A 21087-nucleotide genomic window follows, 5' to 3' on the forward strand; every position below is an offset into this window, starting at 1 on the left:
ATTTTGGTACGCAAATTGTCATTCAGGAAACAGAAGAGGAACAATAAAGAACAACTGGAAAACCTGAAGGAGACTTTCAAAATACAGTCCACCCCCAACATTGGTCAACTTCGAGACGGATCAGAAGAAACATTGGACCTTCGAGGAGCCAGATCAGAAGAGAGAAAATTGGCAGACCTACTGAACAGTGGTCTATCGAAGAGCCGAAAAGGGAATAAAGAAGAACGACCATGCCGGTTACTAGAAGCCACAGTAGCCGGAAGGAAGAGTCCAGTACCGCCGAATCAAGCACGGTCTGCACGAGCAACACCGCGACGACGACTACGACTACGGGAAGCGGTGCGACTGAGACATCCGCCACGACCACGTCGGCAGCGAACGCAAGCGCTACCGGATCAGAGCGCCCTGCGACGCCGCCACCTCGAGAAACGAGCGTGGTCACTGTGGTGCGTCAAGTCACATCGCAGCCGGCTACCTTACGGCCCCGGTCACATCACTCCAAAGCCTCCCGCAAGAGATTCCTTGCGGAATTGGAGGCTAAGGAGCTGTTGGCCGAGGCGCAAAAGAAGGAAGCACAAGCCGCCGCAGAACTAGCGAAGGTGAAGCTCATGCGGATACAAGCGGAGGACTCGTCCGACGAGGAAGATGAAGACATCATCGACAAGAGCGAGCGCATCGAGCAGTGGGTTCAGGAGCAATCCTCTAAGCCCACGCCCCCTGCTCTCGCTCTCACAGCGGGCCAGGCAAGAGGCTCGTCCCCCGTGAGGGGCCAGACACAGGCCCCTCCCACCCCGTGGATACCGACGGAACCGCCACGGGTCGTCAAGGCGCCGCAGTATGAAGAGCGCGCGCCTCCCGCACGTCAGCAAGAAAAGTCGTCGAGTGAAGACGTCACGCAGCTCGCCGCACTATTGAAAAGTGTGCTGAGCGGCGGCGGCTACAGAGATCCGCCACGGTACATTCAAGATCTACCTACGTTGAACGGAAACAGCAGCGAGTGGCTACCGTTTCGTGCGGCCTACCAAGAAACTGAGAAGTTATTCACGAAGATTGAAAATGTCGCCCGCCTGAGAAAAAGCCTGCGTGGGGCCGCCCTCGAAGCCGTCAGCTGTCTATTAATCAGCGATCCGAACCCTGTCGTCATTATACAGGGCTTGGAACGACGGTTCGGGCGGCCAGAAGCACTCATACTCAACGAGCTCGACAAAGTGAAGAAACTACCGAAGTTAGCTGAGAGCCCACGTGACCTGTGCATCTTCGCAAGCAAGCTGGCCAACATCGTAGCTACGATCGAAGCACTGAAGAAACCGCACTTTCTCTACAACCCGGAGATCGAGCGCACTGCAATTGAGAAGCTCACACCGATTCTTCGTGACAAGTGGTACGAGTACAACTTCACGCAACATGGAGAAGAAGCGAACCTGAAGAAGCTCTCTACCTACCTGAACCACGAAGCGGACAAGTGCAGTCCATACGCCGCGCTCGAGCAGATCGACAACAGCGCACCTACACCCGTGAGTGCGAGGGAGAAAGCTGCGAAGAAGACGACGGAACGTACCTACGCCGCCGAGAACACGCACAAGCAAGAAGAGGACGGCTGCCCTATGTGCAAACAGGCTCACAAGTTACCTGCATGCACTAGGTTCACCGAGAAGACGACTGACGAGCGATGGGAAATAGCGAAACAGAACAAGCTGTGCTTCCGCTGCCTACGTAGCACACATCGCCGCTTCTCATGTAAAGCGAAGCCCTGCGGTGTTTCCGGCTGCAAACTGAGCCACCACAAGCTCCTGCATCACGAAGCTGTCAAGAAAGAAGACAAACGCGAAGAGGTCACCGCGTCCACGACAGAAAAACCGACCGTCGCAGCGAACAACAGCGAGCGTCGTCGCGCTTACCTGAAAATAGCGCCCGTGGTACTTACTGGCCCTCACTCCAGTATTGAAACCTACGCACTGTTCGACGAAGGAAGCACCATCACGATCATCGACGCGGACGTGGCCAACTCTCTCGGCCTGGACGGCCCCACTGATCCGATGTGGGTGCAAGGAGTCAGCGGCAAAGAAGTTCGACACTCGAAGAGCAAGAAAGTCGACTTCACCATACGAGGCAAGCACACACAAGAAGAGTTCAAGCTTGAAGACTCACGCACAGTCGAGAAGCTCGACTTCATCACTCAGACGGTGAAGAAAGAAGAAGTCGACGACTGCAGCCACCTGAGCGACATTCAAGAAGAACTTGCCTACGAAGGGGCATCGCCGAAACTACTCATCGGCCAGGACAACTGGGACTTAATTGTCTCGAGGGAAGTCCGAGGCGGCCGCCGTAACCAGCCTGTGGCATCTCGCACACAGCTGGGCTGGGTACTGCATGGCTGCCGCACCACACAGAGCAAACCTGTGAACTTCTGCGGGTACGTCACGAGCGCGGAAGAATCAATGGAGAAAATTATGAAACAATACTTCGAGCTGGAGTCCCTGGGCATCGAAGCGAGAAAACCGACGACAGATCCAGAAGAGGAAACCACGAGAAAACTGGAAGAGGAAAGTCGCCGGCTGCCCGATGGTCGCTTGGAAACTCGGTTGCTATGGAAACGAGAAAATGAGAAAATACCTAACAACCGTCAAGACGCACCGAAACGACTCTGCAGCCTCGAACGCAAGCTCGACCGTGACCCAGACCTCAAGCAGAAGTATGAAGAGCGCATGGACAATATGCTGAAGTCCGGATACGCCGAGCCCGCCACCACACTTCCGACGCAAGACAGAACGTGGTACCTGCCGCACTTCGCCGTCTGCAACCCCGAGAAGAAGAAGATAAGACTGATGCACGACGCCGCAGCGAAGTCACATGGACGCAGCCTAAACGACATGCTGCTGACCGGCCCCGATCTGCTTCAGTCACTTCCTGGGGTGGTCATGAGGTTCAGGCAGCACCCCTACGCAGTCAGCGCGGACATCAAGGAGATGTTCATGCAGATACGCATCAAGGAGTGCGACAGAGATACGCTACGCTTCCTCTGGCGCAGCGACCGGCGGGAGGGTACACCAGACCAGTACCGCATGACGTCTGTCATCTTCGGCGCATCATCGTCACCGTGCATAACACTCTGCATCAAGAACAGAAACGCCAGAGACTTCGCCGACACGCACCCCGAGGTCGTCCGAGCAATTGAGAAGAACCACTACATGGACCTGCAAAGTTTCACGTCAGTGGAGGAGGCCCAGCATGTCACGAAGACAGTCGACGAGATATATCGACGAGCGGGCTTCGAACTATGTGGATGGGCATCGAACGAGCGACGAGTACTACGTGATCTCATCACTGACGCCGAGACAACTACGATCGACATCGGCGGGAGCGAAATAGAGAAGACACTCGGCCTCATGTGGCACGTACATGAAGACAATGTCGGCTTTCGTCTTAACACTCATAAGACGCCGGCTGAGGAGCTACGAGTGGACCGTCCGCCGTCGAAACCGCCGCCCGCGGCGGCCTACTGGAGAATGCAACGAGAAGACGGCAGCGTGAAGGTCACACTGGCCATGGCGAAGAACAGAGTCGCACCAATCAAGCCTACGTCAATACCACGGCTAGGACTACAGGCTGCAGTACTCGGGACTCGCATCTCGAACACAACTCGATCGGAACACGATTATGAAGACATCACGAGAAGAGTGTGGCTCTGTGGGAGGCTCTGGAGCAACTCACAGACGGTGCTGGCGTGGATACGAGCTGAGCCACGCACATTCAAGACCTTCGTCGCTCACAGGTTCGCTGAAATCGAAGAATCTACGAATAAAAACAAGTGGGGATGGGTACCTACAGCCGAAAATGTCGCCGATGACGCAACTCGAGCCACGCCGCACGACTTCGACCGGCCCGAGTTCCTGCGGCATTCTGAAGAACACTGGCCCACGGAGAACAAGGAACCAGTACCCAAGACCGGCGAGGAAAAGGAGAGCTGCGCCGTCGTGTCGCTCGGACACACGTGGAAGAATGCAAGACAGCAGGAGAGCACGACAGCACTGGAGGCAAGCTCAACAGGGAGCAGAGGTGGATGCAGGAGTACCTACCGCTACTCCAACACCGGCGGGAGCCTCACAGCACCGGCAGCCAACCGAAGATCGGCGACCTGGTCATCGTGTGCGACTCGAACAACCCGCGCAACACCTGGCCCCGAGGACGAGTCACAGCTGTCCACCCAGGGAAGGACAATATTGTGCGAGTCGCCGACATCACTACGAGCAACGGGAACGTGCTGCGTCGACCAACGAAGAGGATCGTCGTGCTGCCAGTAGAATCGCAAGATTGCGACGGCGGGAGAATGTTCACGACGAAATACCTAGGCTAAGAACAATAGAATAAGTCTAGTTTAGGAATAACATGTATCATAGAATAGTCTCGTAATCATTGTTTGTAAGTTGTAAATACATTGATATTATTGGTTGAGTTAGGTATCTCACCTAGTCAGCTATCGGTTGCGTGACTAATTCTAAGTACTTAAGTAGGGTAATTTTGGTACGCAAATTGTCATTCAGGAAACAGAAGAGGAACAATAAAGAACAACTGGAAAACCTGAAGGAGACTTTCAAATACAGTCCACCCCTAACATATATATATTTAGTATGATATTTTTGTGACCAAAAATCTTGAAATTTTATTTAAAAAAGGTCGGTGTAGATAATTATTTAAATAAATATTAATTGATTGGTGAATATTATTAGTTTGTATAGGTATATTAGTTTCATAGTACTTTAACAAATACGCATTAATACCTATTTACTGCCTGAAATTTATATTTTTATCACGTTAACAATACGGTTGATATTAGCATGTCCCGTATGATGTACAATAAATGAATGCGTCGGAAGCCATTGGGCGTGATTAGATCATTAATTTGGGCTCTTGATTGATGATCTCTGATGGCCCTAGAACTCGCCATTCGATAGCATTAATTAAGTCTACATTAGATGTACGTACATACCCAAATACACCTATTTCTATTTATGATAGTTATATTTATGTGCCTACAGTTAAGTAGGTCTGTATAAAAATGAATATTAAAATATTTTACATAGGAATTTTTACATCAGTTGTATGAAAGGAATTTACGTGTTGTTTTTTTTATAATTTTCGCAGTGACTCTCAAACTCTATGCCTAGAAAGGTATTAGGCAAGTTGCACTCACAATTTTAACATAAGTATGTTTATATTATTCGATGACAAAGTAAATCAGTATAGGCACTAAGAAATAAAAAGCGTAGTAAAACAAAAACCAACCTAGCAGATATTGTATAAATTAAAAAAAAATAACAGCCGATAAACAGCATACTTACTTTATTCAAAGTCAAAGTCAAATATTTTTATTCATCGTAAAAATATAAAATTTTCTGATGAACGTCAATTTTTACAAACTACTCTCCGTTGGATAAGGGGACTCTATATAAATCAAAATTTCCACAAAATCTTATGCCAAAAACAGGAAAACATTTTGATGATTCAATTGTTGTTCAAACAAAGTGCGAGTCACTTATTTTATTCAAAATGCCCCCTCTTTTAAGGGCATCAGAAGAGGTAGTTAATCATTCGACTCGTCCGGATTCAAGCTGTTTCTGGATTATGTCATTAATCATCTAGAAAATAGACTCTCAGTTGGCTTGGCACAGTGGGTGGAAATGGAAGTGGGCACCGCAGGGTTTACGCTTGGTTTTCAAAGAATACATTTTCATTAAACATGGCTAAAAATACTATACCCTTCAAAACAGAATAGATTCCCCCACTCTGCTATCATTGATTAATATTAACATCTATTACAGAACCCGCAATCCTAAAACATTTCTGGTCCCAACTTGTAAAAACAATATAGCATACTTTAATCCCATTCTCCGAATGTGTCGGCTTTATAATGAGTTATCTGTGAGTAACAAAGACATTGATATTTTTAATAACAAATTCTTTACATATAAAAAATCTATTGGCATCCTTCAGAGCTCTAACCCGAATAGCTAGTTCTAATTATTTCAACTTCATAGTAATTTTTAGTTTTATTTAATAAAATTAGTAGGTATTTACCTTATAGCATAGAACACATGTAATGAGTAATGTTCCATCCTAAATAATTAATGTTGTGCATGCATGTTTTGGGTATCAATGTAGAACAGATGTTTAGTTGTATTTTTTAAATTTTGTAACCATTGTTATCTGTTTTGTGTGCCTCAATAAATAAATAAAAAAAAACAAAACGAAATCTCAGTTCAGTCATTTGTTAGCTATGCTACCGCAGACAGATATATACATACAAAGACACACATACTTGTTAAACTTACAAGACTCCCCTTTTTACCGTCGGGGGGTTAACGTAAATAAATAATTTAACGTTAGACGCGACACCACAGAATCATAAAGTATCGCTTTGCAACTACATAACTACGTGGCCAAAATGTGGTTAGGAATACATATTTAAAAAAAATGCTCAAAGAAACTTTTATACCGAACTTATACTTAAGTTCTGCTATGCCAAAACTTTCTATAGTGAGGTAAAAATTGGTCGGCTCCAGCGTCTTTGAGCGTATGTGAGCTGGTAATAATTCACTCTACTCGGTTATACATTGCAAGTGCCAGTACATAGGTAAAGTCTATGTAAACACACTTACAGTTGCCACATATAATAATAATAATATGAAAACAAGTAGATCTTTGCAGCATAAGAACCGCTAGCGGCGGACGTGCGCGGGCATACCAATTTTCTAAAAGCATACTCGCCTCCTTTACTGTATGCTTTTGAAAAATTTTTTTTTTTTTTTTTTTTTTATATGGAGATGGAGACTATGATTTATTGTTGAACGTCTTCATTTTACATACTACTTCTTAATTAAATTATTATTAATGCCTAACTAAAACTAACTAATATAAAATTAAAATTAAACTAAAAAGAAAATGCTGGCCAGATCGCTGCCACTGTCGGGTAGGGTACCCAAGACGCTGGCCGCGTTACCCCGCTGTATAGCGATGCTTAGCCTTTGTGCGAGGTAAGAGCCAGCCCTAGGGTCCCTTGAGACTTCTATTAGTCTGATGCTGATGTCTTTAAAAAGCTGACGGGCCTCCGGTCCCCACGGCCCTAGGGTTTCGACTCCGAAAGGCACAAACATGTACCCCTCTCCTAGGGATGCATATTTGCGGCCTTTCATCATCTCCGCCCGCCCGGCCGCAGCGCCAGCCTCTCTGGAGGTAGATGGAAGATGGGACGGTGCTAGTGTGTCCACGCATGTTGCGTCCCACACCAGCAGCCGGCCCCTCTTCCATGGCACCAGACTCATGCCGTCGGGTCTCTTGCCGTCGTCCCGCATGATCCCGCTTGGCTCTAAGGTAGCGGGAACATTTGCACTGGCAAGGGCCCGGCGGATGGTGTCATTGAGTGCGGCATGGCGCGCTATACGCCCGGCACTGCGGCCGCACGATAAGCCGTGGTGACCGCGGCGGTCAGCATGTTCCCCACAGCGGCAGCGATGTGGCTCATTGGTTTGAAGCCCTAGTCTCAGGCTGATGGCCACTGTCAAAGTAGTTCTGTCCAGCAACGTGCCTAGGTTTGCCGAAGGGTAGGCATTCAGCCAATATCCCGACTGTGGAGTGCTGGAGGCCAGGAGACGGGCTCGGTCTGCTGCATCGGTTGCGGTTTCCAATAGTTGCTTTTCTTTTTTTGTGCAAAGTGGCGCGTCCCATAGCCTCTGTGACGTCGTGTCTGTCGGGATATCTTGCCCGGGACCAGCAGCATTCAGCCATGCAATCTTGGCCTCCGTCAGACACGGCACCTCTAAATCACCAAGTGATGGAGTTATAATTCTTCCAAAGAGGTCCCGTGTACTGTATACGGAGGACAAAAATGCGGGCAGTGCTACGTCAGAGGCTTTGCGTATCCCAATGCCACCGTAGCGTACAGGTAGGGTGGCTTGGGTCCAGCCTCGGTCATCCATGCGGCAGTTCAGAATTTCGGTTATGGAACACTTAATGACTTCATCTATATGTGATAGGCAAAGTGGAAACTTCCATAAATTGGAGCATCTTAACACATATGTTAATTTTGGCACGAACAAACAATACTTCATAATGTGCATCGCCATGTGTGGGTTGATGTCACACATGCGGGTGTGTGAATCCTCGAATTTATTAATTTGGTCCTGAACGTAGCCAGGGATGGATTCGTCCAAGATGGGGGCACCTAAGAGGCGCAGACCGTCTCTTTTGACAATTTTGATGTTAGGGGCCAGGACGTTGAATTTGTTAATTATGTCGTATTTTTCTGTGTCTGAAAGGGATTCGTTGAGATGGAGTTCGCATTTTCCAAAATTTAGTTCCAAGCCAATTGTGCTGAAATTTTGTATGATCGAATTAAGGTCTTGCAGCACTGTGGAAGCATCGCCCCCTAGGGTCCCATCGTCGAGGTACCATACATTGAATTTGGAATTTAGATTCGAAATATGTGGATGGATGCCCAGGCTGAATATTGCTGGTCCCAATGGGTCGCCCTGCTGACAGCCTGTGGCAGAAAGGATGTGGTGGTTTTTGTACGACAGCTTGGAAGGTTTGCTATAGCATTGCCAGATATATTTATAAATTGGATTGGCGTGGGATCGGATTTCTGTCAGCAGAGCGCTTCTATTGATGGAATTGAAGGCATTTTTAACGTCCACCTTCAGCAGCACCTGAAAATCTCCCTTGGTGATAAATGTTCGGGCAGCGTGTACCGCCGCTTCACAGCCCCCTTTAGTCCCGAAGCCGAGCTGAATCGGCTCGAACTTCTTAGATAGCTCCGGGAGCATTTTACGGCAGCAGATCTTGGAGGCCGTACGGCGGATAGTGTTCCCTACGGCGATCGGTCTGATGCCTCCGTCTTTCTTAATAAGTGCGACCAGGTTGGCACCGTATAGGATTTCAGTGATGTCCTCGCAGACTGAGCCGGACAGCATCAGGCCGATCAGCCTGGTCAGGTCCGCCAGCAGGGCTTCGCCCGCCGCCCCCGTGGACCCGCAGAGGAGGTCCTTCAGGTGTTGGGGTGATAAACTATCCAAACCACCGGCTGATCCGTTCTTGAACGAAAATACTGCGGCAAGGACCTCGTCGGACGTGACCACAGGGGTGCACTCGGAGCCATCCGGGGCATCGGGGAGCTGTGAAGTAGCTGCTGGAGGTGGGTGTTTGGACAAAAGGGCTGAATACGTATCCTCGGTGTCTGGTGCGAGAGCATCGCTGGAGAATAGGAGGTCGGCGGCTCCCTTTGTGTCGCCATCGTTTAGCTTTGTTTCTATTTTTTTTGTGTTGCTCTCGGGTTTTTTGTTTTTATTGACTGTGAATGTACGATTATTAAAGTTTTGTAGTGAGCATGAGCCAGAGACACAGTTGTTTTTTATTTTTTGCGTAAGAGAGCCACCGACCTCCTTTCCTCTTTCTACGTGCAGGGCGTAGTAGGGGAAGGTCAGCAGGCGCTCCCAGCTGCTCCTATCATTTTTGTTGACTACTTCGCGTATATGAGAGGAGAGGGCGCTGGCGACGGTGTTCCGGGCACCTCTCGGGATCCTTTTTACAACCGGCACAGACGTCTTTTTCCCGCATAGGTCCTCCCAAAAGTTTGGCGAAGGTGATGATGACGCTGGGTTGGTGGTGGGTTGGGCGTGACTCCCGGGTTTATGGCACCTGCCGATATGGATCTTTAAACCCCTCTCTCCTCTGAAGTAACGCGGCTGGGAGCAGTGAGGGCACCTGGTTGAGCCCCCTTGCGAGGCTGGCGCCCCAGAATCTGGCAGGCTGCTGGATAGGCCATCTGTTGGCATTTGTTGCCGAGTGAACTAGGCCAAAATAACAGATTTAAAAAACTATATATATCTACAACTTAAAAATAATAAAATAACAAATATAAATAACTGGGTATATCTACTACTAAAATAAATAAAAAAGCACACACACAGGGCACAGAGTTCGTGGATATTGTTTATCACTGTTGGTGAGCACTGGGCGAGGCCGATCATCTCACTTGTTCGAGTTCATATGGTAGTTTGCCTGGCCCTCTCTTTGATTTGGTTACCGGCACTCAGGTCATGCCGCAAACTACCCGCTGGTCGCTAGCAGCGCTGCCGGGCGTGGCACGCAGCACAGGGTCTTTTAATCGAAGTCAGAGGCCTTCCCTCCTCGACCATTGTTCGTGTTCGAAGTCCTGGACTTTGTGTTCTTACTGATTATGGCCAAAGTATTGAATAACTATAATTTATGATTATTGGGGCTTCTATTTTATATATACTTGTACGTATTTTCTGTTTGTAAACATAAAAATGAATTTAAAATGAAATATTGAAAAAACTGTGACTTTTCTTGTCAGCTGTCATATTCTAAGTCCATTATATATATATTAAAAATACATTATTTATTTGCAATTTTATACCAAAGTTAGGCGTTGAATTGCGATTTATTTAATCTTGGAAGCTGTTGCAATGTGTGTCAGTGTACAGCATATAAATGTGGTGAAAGTATGTGTTGCAAGGGCGTCGTCGAGTGGCTTTGTAGGTTTATTGAACTTTTAGATGTAAAGGGTATTGCAAAATCGGTATAGTAGGTTGAAAGGAGGTGACTCAGAGGGTCATTCTTAACAAATGTTGCTCTAAAACTTTTTTTTTTTTAGGGTTCCGTAGCCAAAATGGCAAAAACGGAACCCTTATAGTTTCGTCATGTCCGTCTGTCCGTCTGTCCGTCTGTCACAGCCGATTTACTCGGAAACTATAAGTACTACAGTGATGAAATTTGATGGGAATATGTGTTGTATGAACCGCTACAAAAATATGACACTAAATAGTAAAAAAAAGAATTGGGGGTGGGGCCCCCCATACATGTAACTGAGGGATGAATTTTTTTTTTTCGATGTACATACCCGTGTGGGGTATCAATGGAAAGGTCTTTTAAAATGATATAAAGTTTTCTAAAAAACATTTTTCTTAAAGTGAACGGTTTTTGAGATATCAGCTCTCAAAGTCGTAAAAAGTATGTCCCCCCCCCCCTCTATTTTTATAACTACGGGGTATAAAATTCTAAAAAAAATAGAGGTGATGCATGCTAATTAACTCTTTCAACGATTTTTGGTTTGATCAAAGTATCTCTTATAGTTTTTGAGATAGGTGACATAATAAGTTTATTATATTTGCTGCTACGGAACCCTTTGTGCGCGAGCCCGACTCGCACTTGGCCGGTTTTTTTAATAAATGATTATCACTCCACAGACTTTATGTCCGTGCCTTTTGAAGAGTGGTATTTTTTCTAAAACTATTGGGAATTCATAAAAAACCAAAGTTAATCCACGTTTTAAAAAAGTAATAGAACACAAAGAGGTCTTTTCCTCGTGTGAACTCCTTTTGGCTTACAATTAAATATAAAATTCTGTATATTTCTTCTGGCTTAGGTTTTGAATTACTTTATTAATGACTTATTTTTACGGACTCAAAATTTAATTTGGGTTTACCATTATCAATAATTTTCCACACAGTTAAATTAGTTTTCTCAAGTAAACAAAAACAACGTCAAAAATACATTCTACTTGCTCGTGATAGGATATTCTGTCAGCCAGGCTATACTGACGAGCACTCAAAAGTATTTCAACCTAATTGTAGTTGACAACTCAGACAGAGAGGAGAATGCCATGTTAGATTGGATTTTGAGGGCATTATATTATACCTCATGTTTTGTAAATAATTAACTCTTGTAAAAAGGATTCTCTCCATAGAAAATTTAGTCACGAGACTTCTTACTACTGAAACTTGTTTTCTTTGCGCGAATTTCAAAAATTCATAGTACAAAAGTTCAAAGTTCAGAATGACCCCCGGAACAACCCCCTTTCAGCTTAGTTTAACCTTTATATTACTACGGGTACCTAATGTTCTAAGGTGCTTTTCCATCAGACATGTGCTATGCTACGTTACTATGGATGCGTTTGATATCCATCAATCATATTCATTGTTCCACATAGCACAGCATAAGCAATGATGGGCACGGATTATTTTACATCATCGCAGAATAGCTGCATAGCTGATCTCTGGTGGAAAGGCACCCTAATATTGCTATGTTGAGGTATGATTAGCGTTTGGTCAAACTATGTCATGCTCATTGGTAATGTAATCCAAACTACATTTCTGGTCTACGGAGTAGGCAAATTAATTTGTGCACTGGTCTGGGAATTTGCCTCCAGTTACCTATTTAGTAGCAATCGCTTGTGCCACCTAATGTTTAGAATACCTTAAAGCTGTTTACTGAAATTACCTACACTGTAGATAGGTTTTTGTACTCATTTTTTTAAAGTCATCGTACTAAAGTTGTTCAAGATGACGAGCTGAGTTCGGCTGTGTTTCGGATTACGATATAAATATTTTACAAGCCAAGGAACAAAAGACTTCATAATGCATTAATACACGTTTAAGCAACCATCTCATTAACAAAATGCTCTCACAACTGTCTCTGAAACAGTTACTACCGCGCATAATGCGGCAGTAACTTAAAGGCTAAGTTACTTAAAAATAAGCTAAGAAATATACTTTTATCCAGCCAGCTTCGCGATAGCCGTTCTTCCCCGGTTTTGCGACACCGTCAACTAAACTGTAAGGAAATTAACTTGCTTTTTGTCTCATTTTGTTCTCTACACTGCCTGAGTTTCACGAAGCGTCTATTTCAGCACTTCGCCCCAGTACAGATATGGTGGTAGAGACGGGGTTTTGTGAAGCGCAGTGAGTACGCCGAGCAGCAAGTAACAAAGCGAGGCATGCAGCACAAAAATGCAACGGCAGCTTTTGTTCGAAAAGAATTGAATTAAAAATGGCCACTGTTTTTCGTAGAGCACGCGCGAATGCCCACAAATGGACAAATTAGCTACAGGCAGCGAAAATAAAGGCAGTTTCTTTTTTGCAATAATAACACAGTTTCCTCCGGTTCTGGTCCGCTAATTTGTGCTGTTTTTGTCGTGTTGGACCATATTGGTGTTCTGATCAGGATTATGCATTCGCCAGTGTTCATAACTTTGAAGGAGAAACAGGAGAGTATTTTTTCATATTATTTTGTGTTTGGTTTTCTAAAAACTACGGATTTATGCAGATAGAGGCACTCGTAGTGTAGTTCTCTATTATTTAAGCCTTATAACGTGTATATGGAATAGAGTACTTTGATATTACATATTTTGAAATATCTACACATACCTACATCTAATACATTCAAAATTTCAAACTTATACTTAAAATAAGGGCACAATAAAAAAATATATAAGCAATGTGTTTAATTTATTTCAATATTGCAGACAGCGTCATCAACCGTTTTCCGTGAGTAATTTGTTGCTATGTCACTGAAACTTTTTCATTGCTCAGGAGTGCATTTACATTATTATTTATTATAGATATTTTGGAAATTCTAAATCCAAACATGCAACTGACATTGACAGCATGGCACTAAACATTCCACTCGACATAAAAGTTTAACAAAGTTGGCAAACTTGTAACTGAGGAAAAAGTATAATGCCAACATAATTTTCTTGTCCATTTCTTTACATCGAAGAAGCGTGAAAGCTGCGACATTTTAGCGCTCCTAAAGATAACGAAGTTACTTGGCAGGCGCCAAGATTCTTCCTGGGGCGACTAAAATGTTACAAGGTGTGATAAGTAAACAGCGTGTTCAAAACAAAGAGAGACAAAACTTTTTAAGTGAATAGAAAGTTATATGAGTGTTACTATCTCACCACTATAAAAGAAGAGAATCGTGTTTTTTTTAATACGTGGTTTTGAATTACGTTTTCAATGTTGCTTACCAAAAACATGCTTAGGTACAGTTGAATATAATATAAATAAACTTTTAAGTTTTTTTCTCTCATTTATGTATTCATTCAAGTGTAGGTATTCATAAAGATAAGTCAAAGACAAATGTTTTTATTCATCGTATAAATAACATTTTCTGATGAACGTCAATTTTTACATATCATTTTTGTGATATATTATATATTTTTTTTCCGGCGAAAAAATATATAAAAATTATAAATCAATTTAAATTATAATTATAAAATTTTAAGCACTAAACATAATCACAATTGAAAAAAATCTGAGAAATTTTGTTACCTTAATCTAAATACATCATAATAACAGATCCAATCGCGAAAAAAACCGGCCAAGTGCGAGTCGGGCTCGCGCACAAAGGGTTCCGTAGCTTAAATCAACCTATCTCAAAAACTATAAGAGATACTTTGATCAAACCAAAAATCGTTGAAAGAGTTAATTAGCATGCATCACCTCTATTTTTTTTAGAATTTTATACCCCGTAGTTATAAAAATAGAGGGGGGGGACATACTTTTTACGACTTTGAGAGCTGATATCTCAAAAACCGTTCACTTTAAGAAAAATGTTTTTTAGAAAACTTTATATCATTTTAAAAGACCTTTCCATTGATACCCCACACGGGTATGTACATCGAAAAAAAAAATTTCATCCCTCAGTTACATGTATGGGGGGCCCCACCCCCAATTCTTTTTTTTACTATTTAGTGTCATATTTTTGTAGCGGTTCATACAACACATATTCCCATCAAATTTCATCACTGTAGTACTTATAGTTTCCGAGTAAATCGGCTGTGACAGACGGACAGACGGACATGACGAAACTATAAGGGTTCCGTTTTTGCCATTTTGGCTACGGAACCCTAAAAACGGAAAAAAGTACCTAAATTGGAAAAGCTTTTAGTCATCGGTAACACGTAGCACGTACTGATTTCGCATTCGTATAGAAATCGAGAGTATACAACTATACACCCTATACATATACATTAGAGATGCCACGAATATTCGGCAAGTATTCGGTATTCGGCCAGTTTTTTCAGTACTTAAAAAGTAGCAAATATCTAACAAAAGGGAATAAAAACTATTTAATCGAAAGATTTAACTATCAAAAAATCATTAATTGCGAAAACCTGAATACAACATCAGTAAATTGTGATGAATATAGACAAGTTTTTCGGCATTTGTTCATTAGAGACAATTGCGCTTTTTTAATAAAATACACAATACCTACTACTGAGACACAGGTTTTTAACAAAATATATATGTAAGGTTTGGCTACTGATTCGAGTTGGTTGACCACCAGTTGTACGGTATCTGCCGTAAGATTAAGAAGAACACTCTTTAAATAAAACTTCAACTTATTGAATTATACTGGATCACCTGCCGAATATTCGGTGGCCGAATATTCGGTATTCGGCTGAGAGCGCCAGCTGAATATTCGTTATTCGGTATTCGGCCAAATCACTATTTGTGGCAACACTAATATACATACAGGTGTTGCACTACTGGCATAGTAAGCCGACAAGGGGTGGCTCAGGTAGTCAAACTAAACAACTTTTGCTCATGCAAAGAGTCACTGTTGAAACAGAAACACTGGTCTCTATCGATGAACAGCCCAACTAGCTCATGTTAGAAAATAATGGAGGTTCAGGGGGTTACTCTATACTGACAAAAATCTAAGTTTCAGATCGCTGCGCGAGCCACGACTCTGTCTCGTTGTAGTAAACGTGCCGGCACGCCCTCGTTCGTTTGTTTTTGTCAGTATAGAATAACCCCCCCAGTGCCGAGTGTAGAGAACTCAGTTCTATAGCAAGATGAATTTTAAAACCACTCTATTGTGGGTTGACTGGTACTCTAGCACCCTATCGTATATGCACCCCAGCTACGTCGCCGGATAAAAGAATACGCAATTAGGCCGTTTTGGTTAAACCGTCTTTCTAATTGGCGATGTTTTTGCTCGGTCGCGGTGGCCTCTACCTAATTGTGCTGTTGTAATTGCAGGCGAATTATATTGTTTTTTTTTGTATTTGTTGAATTGTCGGCGAGCAAAAAATGTATACTTATATGATTATGTATTTTGTACAGGTTTGTTCGTTAAGGTTGTAAATTATGAAGTGGTTGCATACTGAAGAGGGGCGGCGGAACACACAATTGAAATTGTGCATTATGCATGAGTGTGGAATAAAGAGGGCGGCGTTTAACTCCGCAAACTATAAATAAATACCTTTATAGGTATCTATACTAGGATGATAACAACTTAAATGTATACGTAAATGAAGGTTTGAAAATATATTTAAGAATGTTGTGGCAAAAAATATAATATACTAGCTGTTCCCACGAGCTTCGCTTCGCCTTTAAAACTTTTCCCGTGGGAATTCCGCGATAAAAAGTAGCCTATGTTCTTTCTGTCCACCAAATTTCATTCTGTAGTTTTGGCGTGAAAGTGTAACAGACAGACAGACAGACACAGTTACTTTCGCATTTATAATATTAGTTAGTTTTACACTAAAATGTCAAGGTTTGTATGAAAGAAATGAATATTTTTTACGAGAATTGTAGGTACATACTTAACTGCGGTGCAAGTCTGCAGTACATTCTGACTTTGACTATGGGACAACTTATCAAAATGGTTTTGTTACCTGACAATACTTAAATGAGGCGTTTGTTAAAAAAAAAGTTCCTTTTTGGAGAAATAGATGGCGTTGTCTGGGGTTGTACCAACTTTCAAACCCTCAGAACACACTCAGATCACAATATGTTATTCTGTGAGGCTAACGAAATGTGAAAGTGACGTAGGTAGGTAGAATTGTAGTATTATTTTCTCTATGATGTCGATGTCACTGTTGCTTCAGCGTTCAGTGCGATTGTGCGTACAGCCGTTCTTTTCAAGTTTTCTCAGTTTCCTTGTGTTTCTCCTGTATTAATTGAGTTGTAGTTGAGTTAAATCACTTGGTATGAAATGATCCGAACACAACCATGAATGTTTTCGCAGTTTCCAATCAATTTTTCGCACATTTATCCGAGTCGCCTTAATCCATTGTTGCGCCTGGCTTTCATCATTTGGAAATTTATGATGTCCTTTATTTTTACAAGTTGCGACGGCACACATTCTCATCTTGTCTTGTAAGTATTTCTTTGGGATCTTATTTAGGATCATACAATAAATAAAAATAGAAAATCAGTTCTCGCAGGCAGCACCCGTTCAAACGGCGCGCATAGAGAAAAGAACACTACGTGACGGCGCGGGTAGAACTATTCACAGAATACTTAGCACTATCCCAAGCCACATGCAGTCTGAGCCTCGGAAGGATGGCTCGCGCTACCACCCGACATTTAATCACAACTAGTGAGTTCTTATTCTGAGTTTAGTACTCTCTATGTAATTTTTGACAGTTGGTACACTGCGTTTTCACGCCATCTATCGGCTTACCCAAAAGCTCAACTGACAGCTGTCAAGGAAAACGGCTCATTGAAGCCGAGTAACATTAGTCAGTATAGTACCATCCAGTCATTCTATTGACAGAAGAATTTATTACAAGAATAATCGAAAAAGTAAGATTGCAATGGCAATTCTTAAAATTGATTTGTCGGTCAATGGCAGATAAGGGCTTGAACTACACTGACGGCGCGTTGAGATGGGTGAGAATCTGGCTGAACCTTTTATTACTTTTCTCTAAGAGTGAAAGAGGTAAATCAAGTTTTTTACACATGCTATCGTTCTTACGAGCCCAAAAATCTGACTGAAGTAACGTATGCTACCAAAGGAATGTTTGACCTCAAGCTTGATTCCGAAGGTACGGTGGCAATCTCCAGTATCGAGATATCGCCGAGACGACGTATATATTGGGCGGATCGGAAAGTCCATATAAGATAGACTGTCAACTGTAATTATCTGTACCTATTTTGTATGTTTCTATTTGTATGCAATAAAGTGTTCAAATAAATAAATAAGTCATAAAACATTTAAAAAAACACCCCATACTTAGATAATTCTGAGCTTATAGTAACCAAACCAAAAGAGAAAAAAACAAACAATACATCGGGGAGACAGAACGTGTAACAAATAGAAATTCCGCTTATATTCCTCCACCACAGTCTGTTTAATAAAGGTATTTGGGCGATATTCCAGGAACGTGTATTCTTCGCGAAATTTTATTCAGAAGGCCTTCTTACGGGACGCAAACAAACATCTTTTGAATTTTGCAGCATGTTGTTGTAACATACGAACGCTGCTCATTGGGAGACACTCTTGTCCGTAATTCGGTTATTACTGGTTGGAATGCGGCCAAAACCGAAAGACACTTGAGTTTTAAATTGTAACTACTGAATAAGGGTGGCATCCCTTAGCCGTATCGACTTGGCATTTTTTGAGATGAGATTGCATTAAATTTATTCTATAATTTATAATACTTATTTATAATGCCTAGTATAGGAAAAATAAATATTGTATCCTATGAAAATACACAGTTACAAACTTATTTGCCACAATTGGTTATGGTGTTAGCTGTTATGATTTGTACCAAGTTTCTAAGAAGAAAGTTAAGTAAATAAACTAATGGCAAACATACTAAATATCGATGGTGAATTTCACTGAAGGTTCTACTCGTAGAGCACTTCCGTTTTTTCACTTGAACTCAAAACTGTCAGTACGGTTCGTTTGCCAAAAGTCGTAGAATTAATTTTATGATCGCAAGAATAAATTGAAAATTGAAATTTCTCTCAATTTAAGTTAATGCTGGAAATAGGTTATCAGTAGGACTTATATATGTTTTTTTAGTGACTTTTAAAGGCAATAATGCCATCACTTCAAAATTATGCGCATATTTCTTTGACAGAATTTAGGGTGTCTTGCACAACAAAGTTAAATAGTTTGTCTCTTGCTCTGACAGTATAATGTTAGAGCAAGAGGTCATCGATTTAATTTTGATTAACTTTGTGGTGCAAGACACCCTTAGTTTCCATACTTTTTATTCAGACATGCATTAAATATTTCCCTTTTAAAATTACCGTTTGACGCGATCGGGCTTAAGGCTGTACGCAACAGTGTTCCAATCTTGAGCCGGGAATATCTCGGCTCAAATATTAATTAAAGAGCGGGTGGAGTTTGTGAATTCCACACACAGCGGCGCAGGTTCGATGCCCGACAGGAATGTAATTGGAATTGTTGCCGACATCAGAATGCGGCTAATTTAAGATTGAAAACTCTTTGCGTTAAACGATTCTCACGACGATCTCTTCCTGGAGCGTGTAACTTTCAACTTAGTTTCAGGAGAAATACACTAGTTTGGGTCCGGTAGGAATTCCGGAGAATGTAATTGAGAATTGTCTTTGCGTGTGTGGTTTTATTGTAAGAACTAAAAAAATGTTTCTGAAAACTAAATCAAAATCGGTTCAGCATTTGAATGCCGTATACTTCATCGCGCCCAAACATACATACAGTTCAAAATGAGAACTTTGTTTTTGAGTTTTTTTTATGTGGCTCATCTCACACACGGCCATCCGACCCCAAGCTAGGCAGAGCCTGTGTTATGGGTATGGGACAGCTGATGTATCTACACAAATACATAGATAGATAGATAGATACTAAATATAAATATCAACACCCAAGACCCGAGTACAAAATATCTGTCTTAAATAACCGTTGATCAGGCCAGGAAAAGCTTTTCATTACTGGATGTAAAAAATCTAGTTGAAATCGATTCTAAACCTTAATCTTTTATAAAAAGAGCCAATTAGGGGGAAACCTAAATAGTTTTAGGTTTTAACTGAGCTGATTGCTTTTAAGCGTTCGGGTTCTCATTCACTGAGCCAAATCGTTCTCTTCCAGCCCGACCAAACTTATATATTTAAATAAATAACAAGTTTTCTCCATTGATCCTGTACTTTTTGCGTTAAATTGTTTTGAGATATATAAAAGATCGGGCACAGATTTAAACAAATTACGTCTAAAACTATACACACACGTGAAAAACATTTGGGGCTGTAAAATACTTTATGTATCTAACAAGTAACTCGATCGACTCGTTAAACTTACTTTAAACTGAATTAGGTGCCACAAGGTACCTTATTGAACGCCTCGCTTCTTAATACTAGGGGGGTCAGGTTTATCTGCGTCTTACTGTACTAAGTATACTGTAGCTCCTTGAGAGGAAGGTGTAGGTATATATACATTTTATAAAAAAAGACAAAACTCTGTATAGCCGCTATAGTGTTTCTTATAACTCAGGAACTAAAGTTCAGCACTACTTTTCCCCGTATATTGGGTTCTGGAATGATATCGACATCGACACGGCAATTTATTCATGAGCTATATCGTCTATTCTTCCTTTTTGCTATCGAAATGTTATTGTATTTACCGCTGTAAGAGAGCAGGAAAGCGATGTTGTACGATTGTAAGTAAGTATACTTTAGGAAGTTTGATACCAGACTACGGGTACAGTAGTGTTTCACACGCATGTTTCGTTTATTAGCTTTTAGATCATTTCAATTAAATCACCTTTTGGTTAAAAGTAGGTATTTAACCCCGCACAAAAAATAATACTTACGAATCACAAAATTATAAAATTATATGTTTATACTCGTACCTATTGTTTGATGTTGAATTAACAGATTATTCGTATTAAAGTTATCGCCAGTATAGTCTAAGTATAGTCATTTGGGAAACTTCGTCACATATTCTCCTCGGCCATTCCTCAGAGCCTGAAGACAAAAGTCTTCAACCAGTGCGTCCTGCCAGTGATGACGTATGGTGCAGAGACGTGGACACTGACGGTAGGACTGGTCCACCGATTTAAAGTCGCTCATCGTGCTATGGAGAGAGCTATGCTTGGGGTTTCTCTGATGGATCGTATCAGAAATGAGGTTATCCGTCAGAGGACTAAGGTTACCGACATAGCTGTCAAAATATGCAAGCTGAAGTGGCAGTGGGCTGGTCATATCTGCCGAAGAACCGATAACCGTTGGGGTAGACGAGTTCTCGAGTGGAGACCACGAACAGGCAAACGCAGCGTGGGACGCCCTCCTGCCCGCTGGACTGACGACCTTAGGCGGGTGGCGGGTAGTGGTTGGATGAGGAAGGACCGAGTGTTGTGGCGCTCCTTGGGAGAGGCCTATGTCCAGTAGTGGATGATTATTGGCTGATGATGATGATAAAGTTATCGCAACTTTTTAAATATTTTTTTTATTTATTTTAAACACACAACACAAAATGACAAGTCCACAAAGACAGGAGCATGAGCATGCTGCA

The 21087-nt window shown here is 42.4% G+C and overlaps 1 protein-coding gene across 1 annotated transcript; it reads left to right on the forward strand.

Annotated features, from left to right (window-relative positions):
* Nucleotides 1-230: 230 nt before the first annotated feature.
* On the forward strand, nt 231-5834 carry LOC119690594. Its single transcript, XM_048628671.1, has 2 exons — nt 231-4034; nt 5820-5834. Exons 1-2 carry the CDS (start codon nt 231-233, stop codon nt 5832-5834), a joined length of 3819 nt encoding a protein of 1272 aa, XP_048484628.1.
* Nucleotides 5835-21087: the final 15253 nt, after the last annotated feature.

Source organism: Plutella xylostella, chromosome 21 (genome assembly GCF_932276165.1).
Source record: "Plutella xylostella chromosome 21, ilPluXylo3.1, whole genome shotgun sequence".
NCBI lineage: Eukaryota > Metazoa > Arthropoda > Insecta > Lepidoptera > Plutellidae > Plutella > Plutella xylostella.

Bases quoted from the DNA above. Each gene is read 5' to 3' on its own strand.
- LOC119690594 (XM_048628671.1), top strand. From the start codon at position 231: ATGCCGGTTACTAGAAGCCACAGTAGCCGGAAGGAAGAGTCCAGTACC.